Below are 18,201 nucleotides of genomic sequence, written 5' to 3' on the forward strand. Positions count from 1 at the left end.
ATGTTGATGTATCAACCTCGTTCCCAGAGTCTCTCTTCTTCCCGGGAACGAGGTCAGGTTGATAGATAACATATAATGTCGTTCATGATAACATTTCCGTCTCAGGTTTTTTTAAAAAGCTTTTTTGGTTTCATCTCTATTCTTTAAACATTGTTTGAAGTAGGTTTTCTTTGGCATGTGTTGATTAAAAAGAACAATTAAAGTGCAAATTGGCTATCGCCTGATAATTTAAAGTACTTATCTTTACAGCAATTAGCATTATAAGGACAAACATAAGAATATGGTGTGCAAAGCTGGGAGACAAGCACAGCCTCTCGTTTTAACTGTTGTTGCAATGGACTTAACTGTGAACAAGTGAAAACTGAGTTAAAATTTCATGATTGTAAGATTTTGATAATAATAATAATGATAATAATAATAATAATAATAATAATAATAATAATAATAATAGTAATAATAATAATAATAATGTAACATCATCATTGACGTGCTTGGGGGATGGTCAAGGGATGTAGACCTGACAATGAGGAAGCTCTTTGGCAGCAGGGGTTATGACATATTGAGAAGGATGCAGAAGGCTACCATTTCGAGTTCTCTCAACATAGTTAGAACATTCAAAGCTACCATCAATTGACTTTCCTTTAAGGAATAGCGTAGAAGCTCCATATCGTTTTTTTGTCGGAGAGCTTTTATATTTTATGAGATTTTCATATTTTATCGCTATTTTTTTTTTAATTTTTAACTCAGCAGTTTTCTTTTTATAGTTCCTTAACATCGCATAGGTTACGCTGCGCGCCCTATGTGGTTCTATTTTAGCATACATACGTTTTTTAACTGCACATAATAATAATAATAATAATAATAATAATAATAATAATAATAACCTCTGTCCGCGCCTCTTTACCTTGTTCCTAAACCCAGTAGCCTGGCTACCAGGTGCCACCGAGGGATATAGGCTTTCAAAGCCTATAGGAACAAAGGTAACCCACCTGTTATATATAGACGATCTGAAGGTGTTCGCGTTGACTGAGGCCCAGCTGAACAGAGTTTTGGGGTCTGCTAGCAACGCCATGCAGGATATCGGCTTACATTGGAGCCCCAAGAAATGCAATGTCCTTCATGTCAAGAGGGGTACCCAAGTGCAAGATGCGGTGGAAACGAAGCTGGACCAGTCATCAGTGGTTGAGAGTCTCAAGCCAGGGACCAGTTATAAGTTCTTAGGAGTTCAAGAAACAGTGACACAAGATGAAAAGCTGGCCCTTGAGTGCGCAGCCAAGGAGTATCTGAGAAGGTTATCGGTGATATGGTCTAGTCCTCTGTCAGATATTAACCGAGTAGGAGCCAGCAACCAGTTCGCAATGCCAGTCCTAACCTATCTGATTTGGACTCAACACTGGCCAATCACAGAACTGCGGGTTATCGACAGAGAGGCTAGAAAGATCATCTGTGAAAACGGTGGGAAGCATCCCTTCGATGGCGATAACGTATTTGGCAAGAGAGAAAGGAGGGCGTGGCTTGCGCTCGGTTGAGCGTGAATACAAGTTGACCAAGATCAAGGCGGCAATGAAGCTTTGTCAGAACATGGGACCCCTTTATGAGGGCGGTGCAACAATTCGAAGAGAGCGCGGTAGAGAAGGGACGCACGTCGCTGATGAAGGAAATGCATAAGTTTGCCTAGGAACTGGGCATGAGCCTGTCCCTGGAGTACCCTCAACCGTCGTGCCGGTCTTGAGCGATCCTGAGACGGAGACTAAAGGGCCAAAGGTTAAAGAACACCTCAAGAAGGCAGATATGGAGAAGCTGAAAGAGAAGATCAATGAGGAGAAGTGGCACGGACGTTTCTTGCACGCTAGGTGGCAGCGAGCTAAATCAGAGTGGATGCTTTGGTTGGTTGCGTGATTGGACATGTGCTCCTACCAATACCATCGCTGGGATAGTGGAGTTGTACGAGCAGCTCACGCCCACTAAGGTGTACACAGTCCACAAAACAGGTGCAGCACAGGGCGACGTCACGTGTAGAGTGTGTGGGAAATCTCCTGAGACTATTGCGCATGTGCTAGCGGGGTGCTCTGCTCTGGCCCAGTCTTAATACCTAGAAAGACACAATGCAGCACTGAAAGTCCTCTTCTTCGAGATGACGAGGGATCTGAGGCTAATTGATTCAGTCCCTCCCTGGTACTCATGTGCAGTGCCTAAACCAGTCTATGAGTCGTCTGAGGCATTAGCGTTTTGGGATGTTCCAGTTTATGCAGAACATACCATCGTCAAGGCTAACAGAGTGGACGCTCGATTTGTGGACCACAAGAATAAGAAGGTGTAGGCTATGGAGATGTCCTGTCCATGGATGGAGTATCGGGAAAAGAAGTCCGAGGAGAAGACGGTCAAATACGGGCCACTGTGATTCGAGCTGAAGAAGCAGTACCCTGGCTATGACGTTGAACAATGTAACATCATCACTGATGTGCTGGAGTCAAGGGATTTTGACCTGACAATGAGGAAGCTCTTTGGCAGCAGGGGTCATGACGTATTGAGAAGGATGCAGAAGGCTACCATCTCGAGTTCTCTCAACAAAGAGAGAACTTTCAAAACTACCGACACTTGACTTTCCCTGAGGGAATAGCATAGGGGCTCAATATAGTTTTAGTTATCAGAGAGCTTTAGATTGTCTATTAGTTTTTATCTTTTATCGTCATTTTTTTTTTCAACTCAGCAGTTTTCTTTTTATAGTTCCCGCATAGGTTACGCTGCGCGCCCTATGTGGTTCTATTTTAGCATCCATACGTTTTTCAACTGCACATAATAATGGTAATAGGACTGAGTGGAGTCCAATATATTCGGTCTGAAATCATATCAGTGATAAACAATATCGGACAACTGTGTAGTTGTTTCGTCATGAGTTTGATTAAAAAAAAAACTGAGTTGCACGACACAAAGTCGTGTTACCAATTAATCATAACCATTACAATTTCGAGAACAAATGGCCATGACAAATAAACAAAGAAATTTGGTCGGGGTGTAGCCTAATACGACTAATTCGAATTTGTTTTCTAAAGGTTCCTCCGTTTGCGCGTAAACGAAACATTTGTTGCGGACAATTTTTTTGCTTCCGAGAAACATAGAGTGGTTCCGGAACAAACGTTTGCCGTTTGCTCAGATGATAAACGTTTTGGGTGGGCAATGAACATTGCCTTGTTCACATGAGCTTTTGCAGACATTGGCACGCGTTCTCTCAGGTTAATGAAGTTAATGAAGTTCCTGCCAATTCAGCTTTGCTCAACCTTAATAAGTGTGCCGGCAAGTCGTTCGCAACATCACGGCACGTCAAACGTCGAGTGCGCGCGCTGAAGAAGAAAAATATGGATTTATCGAAACGAACGGTGATCCTTCTTTTTCTTTGAGAAAAATGAGAAAAAATTTCAATGTAAGAAGATGGAAATATTTCTCTTTTGCTGCGCACATATTTTCAAATTTCGCCTGTACTCTGGCTATGCAGAGTTTGCAAATTTCCGTAAAAAAAATTTAGAAGGTCTAATAAAGATAAGATGTTTTCTGTTGAAATTTTTAGTTTGATTGTATCTACAGGGCAAGGTATTAGTTTTTATGTTTTTTGCCTTTCTCCTTATCTTTTTGTAACTGGACCCCTTTACGTGTAAATTGTAATTTCCAGCCGTCTGTTGTTGTATGGGATAAACCTAAATAAAATCAAAATTTAAAATCGAATTAAATTTAGCGCAAGAAGTTTGTCTACAGCATGTCATTTACAATATTTTTACATTAAAAACCATAGAATTTCTGTCAAGTAGCGTCACTCAATTTATTCATTTCAACATCGGATTTTTCACGTATGCAATTCACTTCCAAAACAAAGTCAGTGTCTCCCCCAAAATGCTTTAAGAATTTATGGCACAAGTTGTCTTCACGGTCTAATTGTCATGAGGAAATTTGAAAAAATATCGGTTATAGAAGATTTTCACGGTCAAGCGAACGGCTTAAGTCTAATTTGATTGGTGTCTTGTTTGAGCGCTCGCTCACTGGTGAACTGTTTAAAATTTAAATTATTTGTGGTGCAGTTTAATCAGACCATGCAATCGGCCTTTTTTTGGTGTTGGTGATTTTCTCGGACTTTCTCGGTTTTTGGAAAGATATTTCCATGTCCGGAGTTTCGCTCGAGAACTACCTGCTGAAAGATTGGCTGGAGCGCCCACCACGCCGCCTTACTGGAGATTGGGCCCAATCTTCAATAAGCGGTTTAGTTTAAGTCTTTTGTGACTTAATCTGACCTGCAATTGTAGAAAATACTGTAATAAGATAAGACCATTGACAGGATTTGTAGCAAGTGAAAGTTCGGTAAAGCCTATACATTTGAAGGGAATCTGAGAACACGTTTCGCATTTGTAAGTCAATTACTTTGCTGCCTTCCTTTCAACCACAAATCTCTCTGGACACACGTACGCACATGTCCCAAGGATTCTGTCCTCTTTGGTTAAAACTGTCCTAAACATCTGCCTAAGTGCCTTTGCTCTCACACAAGTTGTTCTTAGAGTACTGATGGGAAAAATGTCAAGTGATCACTCAAGCAGATAACAAGCCATATTAATCAGATCTAAAAGGTTTTGCTAGACACTAGTGAAGAACTTTTAAAAAAAATGACCATTTTTTTAAGATGCAATCGATTTTCATCTTTGCCATCCCAGCAAAAGATATTTATACTATCAATGCATTTTTAGATTTTTATTCATAGACACATTTCTGGGCTTTTCGAACTATTGCCAAAAATAGCTGACATTGTCCCCTTAAGTAATAGGCTCACTTAGCGATACAAGGCCGGTACTTAGTGCAATAGGGGCGCTTATCAACGATATCAGCTCAAATAATACGCACTTGCTATATCTACATGGACCCGGTTTACAAAAGCCGATTGACGCTAATCCCCGATTAAAGGTTAATCGAGGTTTTCATCTCGCTCATGAAACTGAAATGCTTTTAAAAGCTGAATTTAAGTCACAACTGAAAGGCAAAAATCTTTTGGAAAAATGGTTGTTGATTGGTACTTAAAACTCGAATCAAAGTTCACGTTAACCCAGTATTAGCTTAAGGTGGCCGAACACAGTTTGCGCGCGCTTTACAGATTCTGTTAGTGATGCTATTAAGCGCGTGCTAGGGTTGTGGTAAGCAAATACTATCGATCCCTCAATTTGATACCAAATGGATCACAAGGGTAAGTTTTGCTCTTAAAATAACTCAGTTTCTCGTTTGTGAATCCTTCTTCATTTATCGCCGAACAAAGAAAGTGAGTTCGCAATGAGCTAGGCCTTCTTGTACGCTTTTCATCTTTGCTGAGAAAACCGACACAGCGGCAAAATGACTGCGCATGCTCGTCACGCGTGAGCAATCTTACTCGGCAAAATGGCGGCTTTTTTAAAATTTCAATTGCTTGTTCTCGTTTCGCGTGGATAAGCCCAAATCAAAATAGCTAAGGTTGCCGCTTTCAGGAAAGGTTCCTTCGAACTTGCTCCATCACATATCTTATTCAACAAAAAAAATATTGTGGTAACAGGTGTGAATTTGGCGATTGAAGTGGAGCACTCGTAATCGATTCACGATTGAATCACAAATCGCCGGAGCATGCGCACTCATTTTGCCGCTGTGTCGAGAAAACCAAATTAAAAGCCACGCATGCGCATTTGAGCAAAAAAAATGTGACTGGTTGTTTTTAATGGAAATGAACTGTTTTCCGAGGAACCGCTCGTTAGAATTTTGTGAAATTTGGCAAAACAGTAGTTTTTTAAAAGCGTAACTCGCCTAAAAACCAAAAACAAAATCTAACAGAGGGTTACTTCAAAAAACATTAGGAGATCTCTCTGTTAAAATAACATGAAAGCAGCATCACTATGTCAGTATTTTGTGAGTTTTTCTGGATACAAAAAATGGAAAAAATCTAACGAGAGCATTTTCTAAAAATTAAAGAAAACCATTATTTGTGGACGGTTAATAGCTTGCTTTGTTGCCATGGCAACGGCACCTTGCTTAACAAGAAGTATCCAAATTTATTCCTTCTTTGTTAATCTTGCACCATGCTAATTTCGGGTTCTCAGAAGTACGTAGTTTTCAAATAATGTTTACCAACACCTGTATACTAGAAAACTGTGTTCGGCCACCTTAATCGAGCTTTGGACAACCGGCACCGGGCCTAAATTTTTGAAAACGGCCCGGCTCGTAATGGTGCGCCCCAAAATACGAGCCACTTTAAAAACGTAAGATTGTACATTCTTTGTTCCCTCTCGTTTCTTCTCTTTTTTGCGTCGTCCTAAACCTTTTCAGGGTCGTAAAACCTGTTTTTCGGTGTCGTTTCACGAAAAGCGGTCAAGTTTTCATCGATCACCTTTTCAAGAAAATAGTGATTCCATTGAATTGCATTGTGCATCCGCCTTACTGCGCATAATTTCTTGCGTAATAAGCGCGCACACGCTGAAAACATTGCGTTTTTCCTTGATGCTAAGGCCAGTTAATTACTAAATTGTTATTTCTGCTATCTTTTTTATCTCGTTATTTTAACTTAGCTATTGTCCCCTTTATGTTTACAATTTTTTAGGAAAAATTGACGACCGAAAAATGTATTTCTATACCGCACATATCATATAGTTTCATGGCGGTTTACAATTCTCCTGTGGGATGAAACGTACTACTCCAACTTCAACTGACACTCAACTGTCTGAACTGAACCAATCAGGCTTGGATATGTTGGAACGTCCTGCATAAATTCACTTTTGTTCTTTATATGTAATGCGATGTTAATTTATTTCTATACCGCACATATCATATAGTCTGATAACGGTTTACCATTCTTCTGTGGGGTGAGATCGAACGTCAGGATGTAAAGGCGCTACTGGCAGCCGCTATCAGTCCACGTTTTGATCTCACTCACCCACACAACCCACGCATGAGTTATTGCCAGAAATACGAGCTTGCCCACCACTCGCGGGCATAAAATAGTGATTCTGAGAACATGCACGCCACAAGAAACCTTTTGGGTCAAAACTGCTTGATATTGTGTTCCCTGCCAAGAAAGTTATCTGTAATTGCTGCTTATGTTTCATGCATTTTATTTTTAACGTTGGTCTATTAAAAGCTCTTTTTTATCTATATAATTTCTGCAAGAACTGATTTCGGCAAGAGCTGATCAAATAGACTCATATTTGAAAGCGAATATTGCAAGCAATTATGGGGTAACCTTGAGTGGATCGAAGCTCTTTCGTGGGCACGGTGACCTATACTTTTTATTGCATATTTAGAAATAATACATAGTAATAAATAATCACATAAATTGTGATAAAATCTTCACGACAACTTTTATTGCAAGAGAATCACTTCAATTATCCTGGCAGTCGGAAGAAGTACCGGATGCTAAGAAAGCAGGTGGAGCTAACAATTACGATATAAAAACATAATTAAATAAATATATAATGAAATCATTCACATTAGCACATATTAGTACATTCAATCTTGTAATTTGTGAGGAAACATAATCCTTGTGGTTTAATTCTTTTAGATTTCCTTGCCATTTGTATTGTAAAGTAGGGCAAAACTCTTAATACCCAGGCTTAAATTTATCCAGGATTAACAACAAGTTGAAAACTACTAATCGCAAAGATTGTCTGAAGCAATCTATTGAGCAAATGAAGGCTGATTAACACTATGAAACAAGGGAATTAAAACTACCGCAAAACTGGTTACAAAAGTAAACTCAAGACACTAAACCCTATCGAGGATTTAATATTTCCAAGGCAAATCCCTATACTGAGTGGAAATTTCCGTAAAAAAAATTTAGAAGGTCTAATAAAGATAAGATGTTTTCTGTTGAAATTTTTAGTTTGATTGTATCTACAGGGCAAGGTATTAGTTTTTATGTTTTTTGCCTTTCTCCTTATCTTTTTGTAACTGGACCCCTTTACGTGTAAATTGTAATTTCCAGCCGTCTGTTGTTGTATGGGATAAACCTAAATAAAATCAAAATTTAAAATCGAATTAAATTTAGCGCAAGAAGTTTGTCTACAGCATGTCATTTACAATATTTTTACATTAAAAACCATAGAATTTCTGTCAAGTAGCGTCACTCAATTTATTCATTTCAACATCGGATTTTTCACGTATGCAATTCACTTCCAAAACAAAGTCAGTGTCTCCCCCAAAATGCTTTAAGAATTTATGGCACAAGTTGTCTTCACGGTCTAATTGTCATGAGGAAATTTGAAAAAATATCGGTTATAGAAGATTTTCACGGTCAAGCGAACGGCTTAAGTCTAATTTGATTGGTGTCTTGTTTGAGCGCTCGCTCACTGGTGAACTGTTTAAAATTTAAATTATTTGTGGTGCAGTTTAATCAGACCATGCAATCGGCCTTTTTTTGGTGTTGGTGATTTTCTCGGACTTTCTCGGTTTTTGGAAAGATATTTCCATGTCCGGAGTTTCGCTCGAGAACTACCTGCTGAAAGATTGGCTGGAGCGCCCACCACGCCGCCTTACTGGAGATTGGGCCCAATCTTCAATAAGCGGTTTAGTTTAAGTCTTTTGTGACTTAATCTGACCTGCAATTGTAGAAAATACTGTAATAAGATAAGACCATTGACAGGATTTGTAGCAAGTGAAAGTTCGGTAAAGCCTATACATTTGAAGGGAATCTGAGAACACGTTTCGCATTTGTAAGTCAATTACTTTGCTGCCTTCCTTTCAACCACAAATCTCTCTGGACACACGTACGCACATGTCCCAAGGATTCTGTCCTCTTTGGTTAAAACTGTCCTAAACATCTGCCTAAGTGCCTTTGCTCTCACACAAGTTGTTCTTAGAGTACTGATGGGAAAAATGTCAAGTGATCACTCAAGCAGATAACAAGCCATATTAATCAGATCTAAAAGGTTTTGCTAGACACTAGTGAAGAACTTTTAAAAAAAATGACCATTTTTTTAAGATGCAATCGATTTTCATCTTTGCCATCCCAGCAAAAGATATTTATACTATCAATGCATTTTTAGATTTTTATTCATAGACACATTTCTGGGCTTTTCGAACTATTGCCAAAAATAGCTGACATTGTCCCCTTAAGTAATAGGCTCACTTAGCGATACAAGGCCGGTACTTAGTGCAATAGGGGCGCTTATCAACGATATCAGCTCAAATAATACGCACTTGCTATATCTACATGGACCCGGTTTACAAAAGCCGATTGACGCTAATCCCCGATTAAAGGTTAATCGAGGTTTTCATCTCGCTCATGAAACTGAAATGCTTTTAAAAGCTGAATTTAAGTCACAACTGAAAGGCAAAAATCTTTTGGAAAAATGGTTGTTGATTGGTACTTAAAACTCGAATCAAAGTTCACGTTAACCCAGTATTAGCTTAAGGTGGCCGAACACAGTTTGCGCGCGCTTTACAGATTCTGTTAGTGATGCTATTAAGCGCGTGCTAGGGTTGTGGTAAGCAAATACTATCGATCCCTCAATTTGATACCAAATGGATCACAAGGGTAAGTTTTGCTCTTAAAATAACTCAGTTTCTCGTTTGTGAATCCTTCTTCATTTATCGCCGAACAAAGAAAGTGAGTTCGCAATGAGCTAGGCCTTCTTGTACGCTTTTCATCTTTGCTGAGAAAACCGACACAGCGGCAAAATGACTGCGCATGCTCGTCACGCGTGAGCAATCTTACTCGGCAAAATGGCGGCTTTTTTAAAATTTCAATTGCTTGTTCTCGTTTCGCGTGGATAAGCCCAAATCAAAATAGCTAAGGTTGCCGCTTTCAGGAAAGGTTCCTTCGAACTTGCTCCATCACATATCTTATTCAACAAAAAAAATATTGTGGTAACAGGTGTGAATTTGGCGATTGAAGTGGAGCACTCGTAATCGATTCACGATTGAATCACAAATCGCCGGAGCATGCGCACTCATTTTGCCGCTGTGTCGAGAAAACCAAATTAAAAGCCACGCATGCGCATTTGAGCAAAAAAAATGTGACTGGTTGTTTTTAATGGAAATGAACTGTTTTCCGAGGAACCGCTCGTTAGAATTTTGTGAAATTTGGCAAAACAGTAGTTTTTTAAAAGCGTAACTCGCCTAAAAACCAAAAACAAAATCTAACAGAGGGTTACTTCAAAAAACATTAGGAGATCTCTCTGTTAAAATAACATGAAAGCAGCATCACTATGTCAGTATTTTGTGAGTTTTTCTGGATACAAAAAATGGAAAAAATCTAACGAGAGCATTTTCTAAAAATTAAAGAAAACCATTATTTGTGGACGGTTAATAGCTTGCTTTGTTGCCATGGCAACGGCACCTTGCTTAACAAGAAGTATCCAAATTTATTCCTTCTTTGTTAATCTTGCACCATGCTAATTTCGGGTTCTCAGAAGTACGTAGTTTTCAAATAATGTTTACCAACACCTGTATACTAGAAAACTGTGTTCGGCCACCTTAATCGAGCTTTGGACAACCGGCACCGGGCCTAAATTTTTGAAAACGGCCCGGCTCGTAATGGTGCGCCCCAAAATACGAGCCACTTTAAAAACGTAAGATTGTACATTCTTTGTTCCCTCTCGTTTCTTCTCTTTTTTGCGTCGTCCTAAACCTTTTCAGGGTCGTAAAACCTGTTTTTCGGTGTCGTTTCACGAAAAGCGGTCAAGTTTTCATCGATCACCTTTTCAAGAAAATAGTGATTCCATTGAATTGCATTGTGCATCCGCCTTACTGCGCATAATTTCTTGCGTAATAAGCGCGCACACGCTGAAAACATTGCGTTTTTCCTTGATGCTAAGGCCAGTTAATTACTAAATTGTTATTTCTGCTATCTTTTTTATCTCGTTATTTTAACTTAGCTATTGTCCCCTTTATGTTTACAATTTTTTAGGAAAAATTGACGACCGAAAAATGTATTTCTATACCGCACATATCATATAGTTTCATGGCGGTTTACAATTCTCCTGTGGGATGAAACGTACTACTCCAACTTCAACTGACACTCAACTGTCTGAACTGAACCAATCAGGCTTGGATATGTTGGAACGTCCTGCATAAATTCACTTTTGTTCTTTATATGTAATGCGATGTTAATTTATTTCTATACCGCACATATCATATAGTCTGATAACGGTTTACCATTCTTCTGTGGGGTGAGATCGAACGTCAGGATGTAAAGGCGCTACTGGCAGCCGCTATCAGTCCACGTTTTGATCTCACTCACCCACACAACCCACGCATGAGTTATTGCCAGAAATACGAGCTTGCCCACCACTCGCGGGCATAAAATAGTGATTCTGAGAACATGCACGCCACAAGAAACCTTTTGGGTCAAAACTGCTTGATATTGTGTTCCCTGCCAAGAAAGTTATCTGTAATTGCTGCTTATGTTTCATGCATTTTATTTTTAACGTTGGTCTATTAAAAGCTCTTTTTTATCTATATAATTTCTGCAAGAACTGATTTCGGCAAGAGCTGATCAAATAGACTCATATTTGAAAGCGAATATTGCAAGCAATTATGGGGTAACCTTGAGTGGATCGAAGCTCTTTCGTGGGCACGGTGACCTATACTTTTTATTGCATATTTAGAAATAATACATAGTAATAAATAATCACATAAATTGTGATAAAATCTTCACGACAACTTTTATTGCAAGAGAATCACTTCAATTATCCTGGCAGTCGGAAGAAGTACCGGATGCTAAGAAAGCAGGTGGAGCTAACAATTACGATATAAAAACATAATTAAATAAATATATAATGAAATCATTCACATTAGCACATATTAGTACATTCAATCTTGTAATTTGTGAGGAAACATAATCCTTGTGGTTTAATTCTTTTAGATTTCCTTGCCATTTGTATTGTAAAGTAGGGCAAAACTCTTAATACCCAGGCTTAAATTTATCCAGGATTAACAACAAGTTGAAAACTACTAATCGCAAAGATTGTCTGAAGCAATCTATTGAGCAAATGAAGGCTGATTAACACTATGAAACAAGGGAATTAAAACTACCGCAAAACTGGTTACAAAAGTAAACTCAAGACACTAAACCCTATCGAGGATTTAATATTTCCAAGGCAAATCCCTATACTGAGTGGATAGATACTTTCGTTCGTTATGTACCAAACTTGGAAAATAAGTAAGTATTAGCCCTTAATAATGACTGATTTAACCACAAATGTAAAGTCATCTCATTTTTGAACATCCGGCTGGTCCAAGTTGAAAATGGAAACCGTATTTTTTAATTTACTTATATATTCTATGTATCCGTTAACAATATAAAGGGAAAAAACAAAGAAACGTAATACGCAAAACAGCTGATTAATTAAATGTTATTTAAATACGCCTACTACTCGCTTTATAAGATAAGGAAACAGGCTGAGTGAAAAACATCTTGGTATTGACTTTTGTTCAGCTGACTTGAAAAACAAAATTTCAGTTTGTGAACGTATTGAAACTTGAATAAATACGATTGAAGAAGAAGAAGGAAAAGAAGAGGAAGAAGAAGATTTAGGAAGAAACTGTATAGCAAACAAAAAGATTTTAAAGAAAGTTCTGCTCTCTGTTTGGCTATTATTTGAAAGGCCACCCCGAGTTCAGAATTTCATCAACATGATTATAGACTTAAAATGTTACAAGTTCTATTGCATGCCTCGAGGCATTATATGTAGGCGGGAAGGGTTTAACCTCCGATCCTGTGCACTTAGCTGCTTGACGAAACTAAACGTCATTTAGCTAAGTAGCTACAAGGGTCTTAAGTTCAAAAGGCTCCTCCATCGAAGTATATTAATTTTAAAACGATTTGACTCTAAAGAACGAAGTGTTTTTACTGATATTCGTGCCTTAAAGACGTGAACAAGAAGTCCATCGACGTCTATTAATTTTAAAACGATTTGATACCAAAGAACAGAGTGTTTTTTACTGATACTCGTGCACGTAAACAAGAACTGTTCTGACACCCAGTGGCCTTCAACATTTTGTGGTCGGATTAAACAGCACGTAAGCAGTTACCACATCGTGAGCGCTCTGCGTTTAAAACGGCTATCACCTTTTTTGTTGCAGGCATAATCAACGTGATGAACGTTAGTTTTGTCTAACCGAAATAATATGTCTTTAAAACACTAGCTCTTCGATCAGCCTTGCATCTTTCAAGTTAACTTTAAAGTTCTTTCAATCGACTGATTAAAGCTTTTTTCCAGAACATATAAAAAAAGCTTTCAATCTGTAAAAGCATGTTTGAACCGGTGCCGAGAAACTGTTAGCTAGTGTTCAAGGTGTAACTCTACAACATGGAGTCGATCCAAAATGGTAGATATATCAGGTCATACTGAAATTAGCCAGCAAGTTTTCATTGGTTTTTACGCGAACTATATCATCTTGAAAGAACGAAAATTTTAACTGCTAGCTGAAGATTTTTCGCAACTGACAAGTAAGAGATTGTGAAATTTGCCTGCATGTCGTTGTTACAAATTGATAGCTGAACGTGACTGAATTTTTTAGTTATTATTATTATTATTATTATTATTATTATTAGCAATATTTATAATTTACTAATTCATGATCATGATGTGAATATGATCAATTTTAACTGCTAGCTGAAGATTTTTCGTAACTGATAGCAAATAAGATATTGTGAAATTTGCATGTATGTCGTTGTTATTAATTGATAGCTGAGAACTTGATTGAATTTTTTAGTTAGTAGTAGTAGTAGTAGTAGTAGTAGTAGTAATATTTATAATTTACTCATTCATGATCATCATGTGAATATAATCAAAAGGCGCATTAAAAGCTAAATAAAAGTAAAAAAAAACAAAGATAAAAAATACAACCAAAATGCCGAGCTTAAGTAAATTATCAATGACTGCATTGGACTCATTCCGAGGGCGAATTTCTTCACACTACGGCTCACTGAGAACGTGACGGAATTGCTCACAAAAAATTGACTTCATAGATTACCCTTTGCGTTAAATGATAAGAAATATTAATACCATTATTTTGCAGAGCCGGCCAGGTCGTTGCCAAGAGATAACATTTATGATCGTGATGACCGATTTGGTCATCTTCAGGGGTGGCCCAACCTCTATGAAGGAATGGAAAAAATCTACCTTGACATCTTGATAGTGTTGAGTTAAGCAAGGTTTAGATAGAGTTTGTTGCCAGGAAACCCTATTTATCGAGCAAAGGTTATTTACAAATCAAGGAAAACTTGTTTAGCGTTTACAAGGTCTGCAACTTGCTCAAAGACTCAGTTGACATTGCCCGTGGTGACTTATTATTAGCCTGTGTTATTGGCGCAATTAAGACAGCCATTTAATTGAGACAGAACATTTAACAACAAAGATCTTATCTTTGACTTCAATCTTCATAAAGACCATACTGTATTGAACTGATAGCAAAACAGCCTTATTAATTCAATTGTAACCCAAACTGCAGGTAAGACACAATATCTGTTATTTACAACGTGGTATTTTCGTGCTTCTGTTTGACTCAAGGTCAGCCAAAATTGGAATGAAATTGCCCTTGACGAAATGTTTTATGCAGAATTTCGATTAGTCTGTAGAATAACCGACTATAATTTCCCTTTTATGGTTGTCTAAATTGAAATTTGCACAGTTGGGGTTCTATGAACGGTATTTAAACTTGTTCTTATCTTAAGTGTAAATTATAAAAGGAATTTTTAATAAAGTGTGATGTGAGTTTTTGAACGAAATCTATAAATACATTGATATGCTAAATAGGTTTCCAGTGTGTGTATAAACGTTGTTTACCCAGTTATAAACACATTCGTTGACTTTTATTCCTTTCTTGGTACTGAAACAGCTTGGGAAAAGGGGAATTATCTCGTTTTAACAATTAAGACATTACCACTATCTCAATCAAGATATATGATGTTTTAGGAACTTGGAATTTTCACTGATACCTCTGTGAGAACTATGAGACACTGTCTGATTAGAGAGGAAGAGGAAGGGCACAATTAAAAAATAACAACAATGAAAGCAAGAAATAGGTGACTGGAATGTTTCTTTTCCTTGCTTATCCCAGCTTATTGATTTCTGTCTCTCATAAAAAAGACTGTTTCTTTTGCGTCACCAAAACGGGACCACAAGTGCTTCATATCAGTTGAATGAAGAGGTTTAATGGTCGGCACTTTTGATGCGTTCAGGAAAGAAAATTAACCTCGAAAACCTGATAAATTAAACAGATTTAGAGGTCATGCATGAATACATTTACGGAAGCAAAAATAAAGTGACAGAGCTATTTATCAGACAAAAATTGTTATTTGAACGGTCCTCTGACGTATCAGCTTGAAGAGCAAGCCCAGATTTCCCTTAGCTTTGTTGAAGTATGAAAAAGTATTAAAAGTTAACCTAAAGGTCGACCGTTTACAGCAATAATAGAAAGAAAAATATTGATGTCAAAACATTGAAACCTAAAAAGTCCTAAAATAGCCATAGGTTTGCCCTCATCGGTGACACAAACATTACAAAGGCATGTTAAAAATACGGTAGATCTCTCTAGATCTCTCAGCTTTTTTTGCACAAAAATGTACGGAGGAATGCTTGTAAAAATAAGTGTTTTATAAGTGCAGAGAAAAATGTAATGGATATAAGCGTTGTATTTCCTTATATGGGTGAAGGTCAAAGCGGGAAATGGGAATGTGTGAAGCAAGATTTCGGCTATTAAAAGCGATCAAGTCACCGAAGATTGAAGCCATCAACAACCGGAGTTCATCGGTGTTGTGACCTAATTTTTATCGTTTTGGAGTTGCGTTTTACTTTTCTTTTCTTTCTTTCTTTTTTTTGGAAGGGTGCGGCGACTGAACCTTGCGACTTTAAAATAACTCTCAAGCAACTCACTAGCTTTTTAAACATCCTGGTATTTCTAAGAGGAAGCTCGGTGACCCTCCTGTTTATATGCACTTTAGGAATGGAAAAAAAAAGTAAATAAGCACAGAGGAGTTCAGTATAGCCTACCTTGCCCTTGAAGAAAATCATGATCTTCTAACTCGCGATGGTTGATAGAAAACTCTTCTCCCAGAATCTCATACAAGTCTGGCTCCTCAGAATACTCTGTTGGTAGGATGTGTACCCCTTGATCCTGGTCTAAAAGCGTAGTGAGGTGATCAATCCACTTGGCCGCAACTCTTAGGATGTCAATTTTAGAGATGTCCTCAGTTTTCGCCACTGGCAGAGCGTTTTTCAGCTCTTCAAACGCACGGTTCACGCCTTGTATTCTCTTGCGCTCGCGTTCGTTCGCCGCGCGGCGTTGCCGACTCACTCCTGTTAGCATACGTTTTCTACGCCGCTTCAGTTTTCGCGGCCTCCCCTGGTGAACGCCGGGACTGCCTATATTCTCTATCTCCCCATCACAGCTGGTTGAAGATTGAGAAGAAGTGGGTGAGTTCTGCATTTGACCCGAACACAGAAAATTACCGTCGACATCTTCCTCGCCCGACCAAGAAGCCTCCAATTTTACTATCGACATTGTAGCGTTGTTGCACGCCAAGCGTGTCAATAACTTGTGCCCGCAATGATGGTCGAAAAACGTCTATAAGTAATAGACCAGCTTTTGTAAAGCGACACCTCTGTCAACGCCAGTGGAACGCGAATAGCATTCAACAGTCAATGAACGAGGCATTTGGGCGAGTCAAGCGTGGACGTTCCTTACAAGCGAGAGTAGGGTGTCGATTGCGGTGAAACGATAACCTCTCCTCTCCTCTGATGTGATTGGCAGATTTTGTTGTCTCTGTCTAAGCGCCATTTAGGTTTACACATATCACTGTACCAACGAGACATTCTCTGGCCCGTCCGAATTCTTTTTTTCTGACGTTTTCTGCCGCTAAATACATCCGCTGTCACAAAACACAACACAATGCAGCGTAGATGCAAGCTGCGATACGAATTTAATTGTTTTCCCGAGTACTGTTAACAATGGCGGTGTCTCGGTTAAAAAAGAGGGCACCGCACATAGATTGTTACCATTTTAATTAAACTATTTATTAATGGCAACTCATTAAATCGTATTTACCCTTAACGGTGCTTTATGAGTCAAAAGGTTACACGTGTTGAATAAATTTGGGAGAAGCCAAGCATATCAGATCTGAGGGCTGCTTATTTCAAGACCGGTCGGTTAATTCATGTATCTGCGATTAGGATGGGGTCTACATGTTGTCATTCCGCAAAACGTTCGGATGCTCTGCACGTTTGCAAACAGGAACTCACTACTTAGAAAAAAATTTCCACAAAAATATTTTTTTTGAAACAAGATGACCTCATGCCATGCATACAATGCGGTGCTGAAAATGATCCATCTCAATCAGAAAAGTTCAAAATGATTAGCCCCAACTAAGGTTTGTACACAAATAACTTTCTCTGTGGGTGCATTCATTGTCACTGCATTATGCTCTGAGCGTCCCAAGCGGTCCAGCTTGTCACTTTTAATATCATTATTTGTATAAAATAATATTTTTTCTTTTGTATTATTGTGTTCATTTAGATCGTCGTTCCATTTGTCGGAATCGTGAATTTATAAAAATCACTGACATTGCAATTTTCAAAGTCGCTGGGAATCGGACTCATAGAAATTAGCCTGATTCTTGTAAGATCCAAGGTATATGGCGTTCATTACTGCTCAAAACACTTAGAGCGCTCTTTGGACGAACAAATACCTCCGCTGAATACGTTCAGGAGATCAGCCTCACCCCATCCTCTTCCAGGTGATCTCGAACCATCTGAAAATAAGGCTCACATAAAATTTTCGTTAATCGAAGAACTACACTTTGAACACACCGACTGAAAGAAAGAGAGATTACTTAAAAATTGATAGGTTTTAATGTATTTAATTACAAATTTTTTAATGTGCTTTCTGATCTTTGTTGTTTATTATTTTCAAGCGGCTTTCAGTGGATAATAGTGATAATTGTCCTTGTTCATGAACCTTCGGACAAAGAAGACCACAAGTAGTGAAAAGTTGTGAGAAGAAATAAACGTAGAAAGAGACGAGTAATTTAATTGACTCCACACCCAATTCAACAAAGCTTTATTTTGAAAAAGAAGTTATTGTGTAAATTAATCCGGATTAGGAAAAGGAAATTGACCTCTTTGCTCCTTTCGCCTCCGGTTGCAGTTTTTAAAGAAACACCGAGACATGAGTGGTAAATCGCTTAAAACATTAAAACTTAAAAAAAGT

At 38.3% G+C, this 18,201-nt stretch overlaps 1 protein-coding gene across 2 annotated transcripts in view; it reads right to left on the reverse strand.

The window, feature by feature from the left end:
- The window catches only part of LOC146461672 (transcription factor 21-like), a 28,491-nt gene extending 11,587 nt beyond the window's left edge, over positions 1 to 16,904 (reverse strand). Inside the window, exon 1 of one of the 2 annotated variants that reach the window (XM_085086559.1) lies at positions 15,987 to 16,904. In XM_085086559.1, the coding sequence (XP_084942685.1) occupies positions 15,987 to 16,497 (511 nt within the window). In that variant the 5' untranslated portion in view covers positions 16,498 to 16,904. The remainder of the gene's footprint in view (positions 1 to 15,986) is intronic. The other variant, XM_085086558.1, reaches the window with a different exon arrangement.
- Positions 16,905 to 18,201: the final 1,297 nt, after the last annotated feature.

Source organism: Pavona decussata, unplaced genomic scaffold, assembly GCF_977016875.1.
Source record: "Pavona decussata unplaced genomic scaffold, jaPavDecu1.1 SCAFFOLD_195, whole genome shotgun sequence".
Lineage (NCBI taxonomy): Eukaryota > Metazoa > Cnidaria > Anthozoa > Scleractinia > Agariciidae > Pavona > Pavona decussata.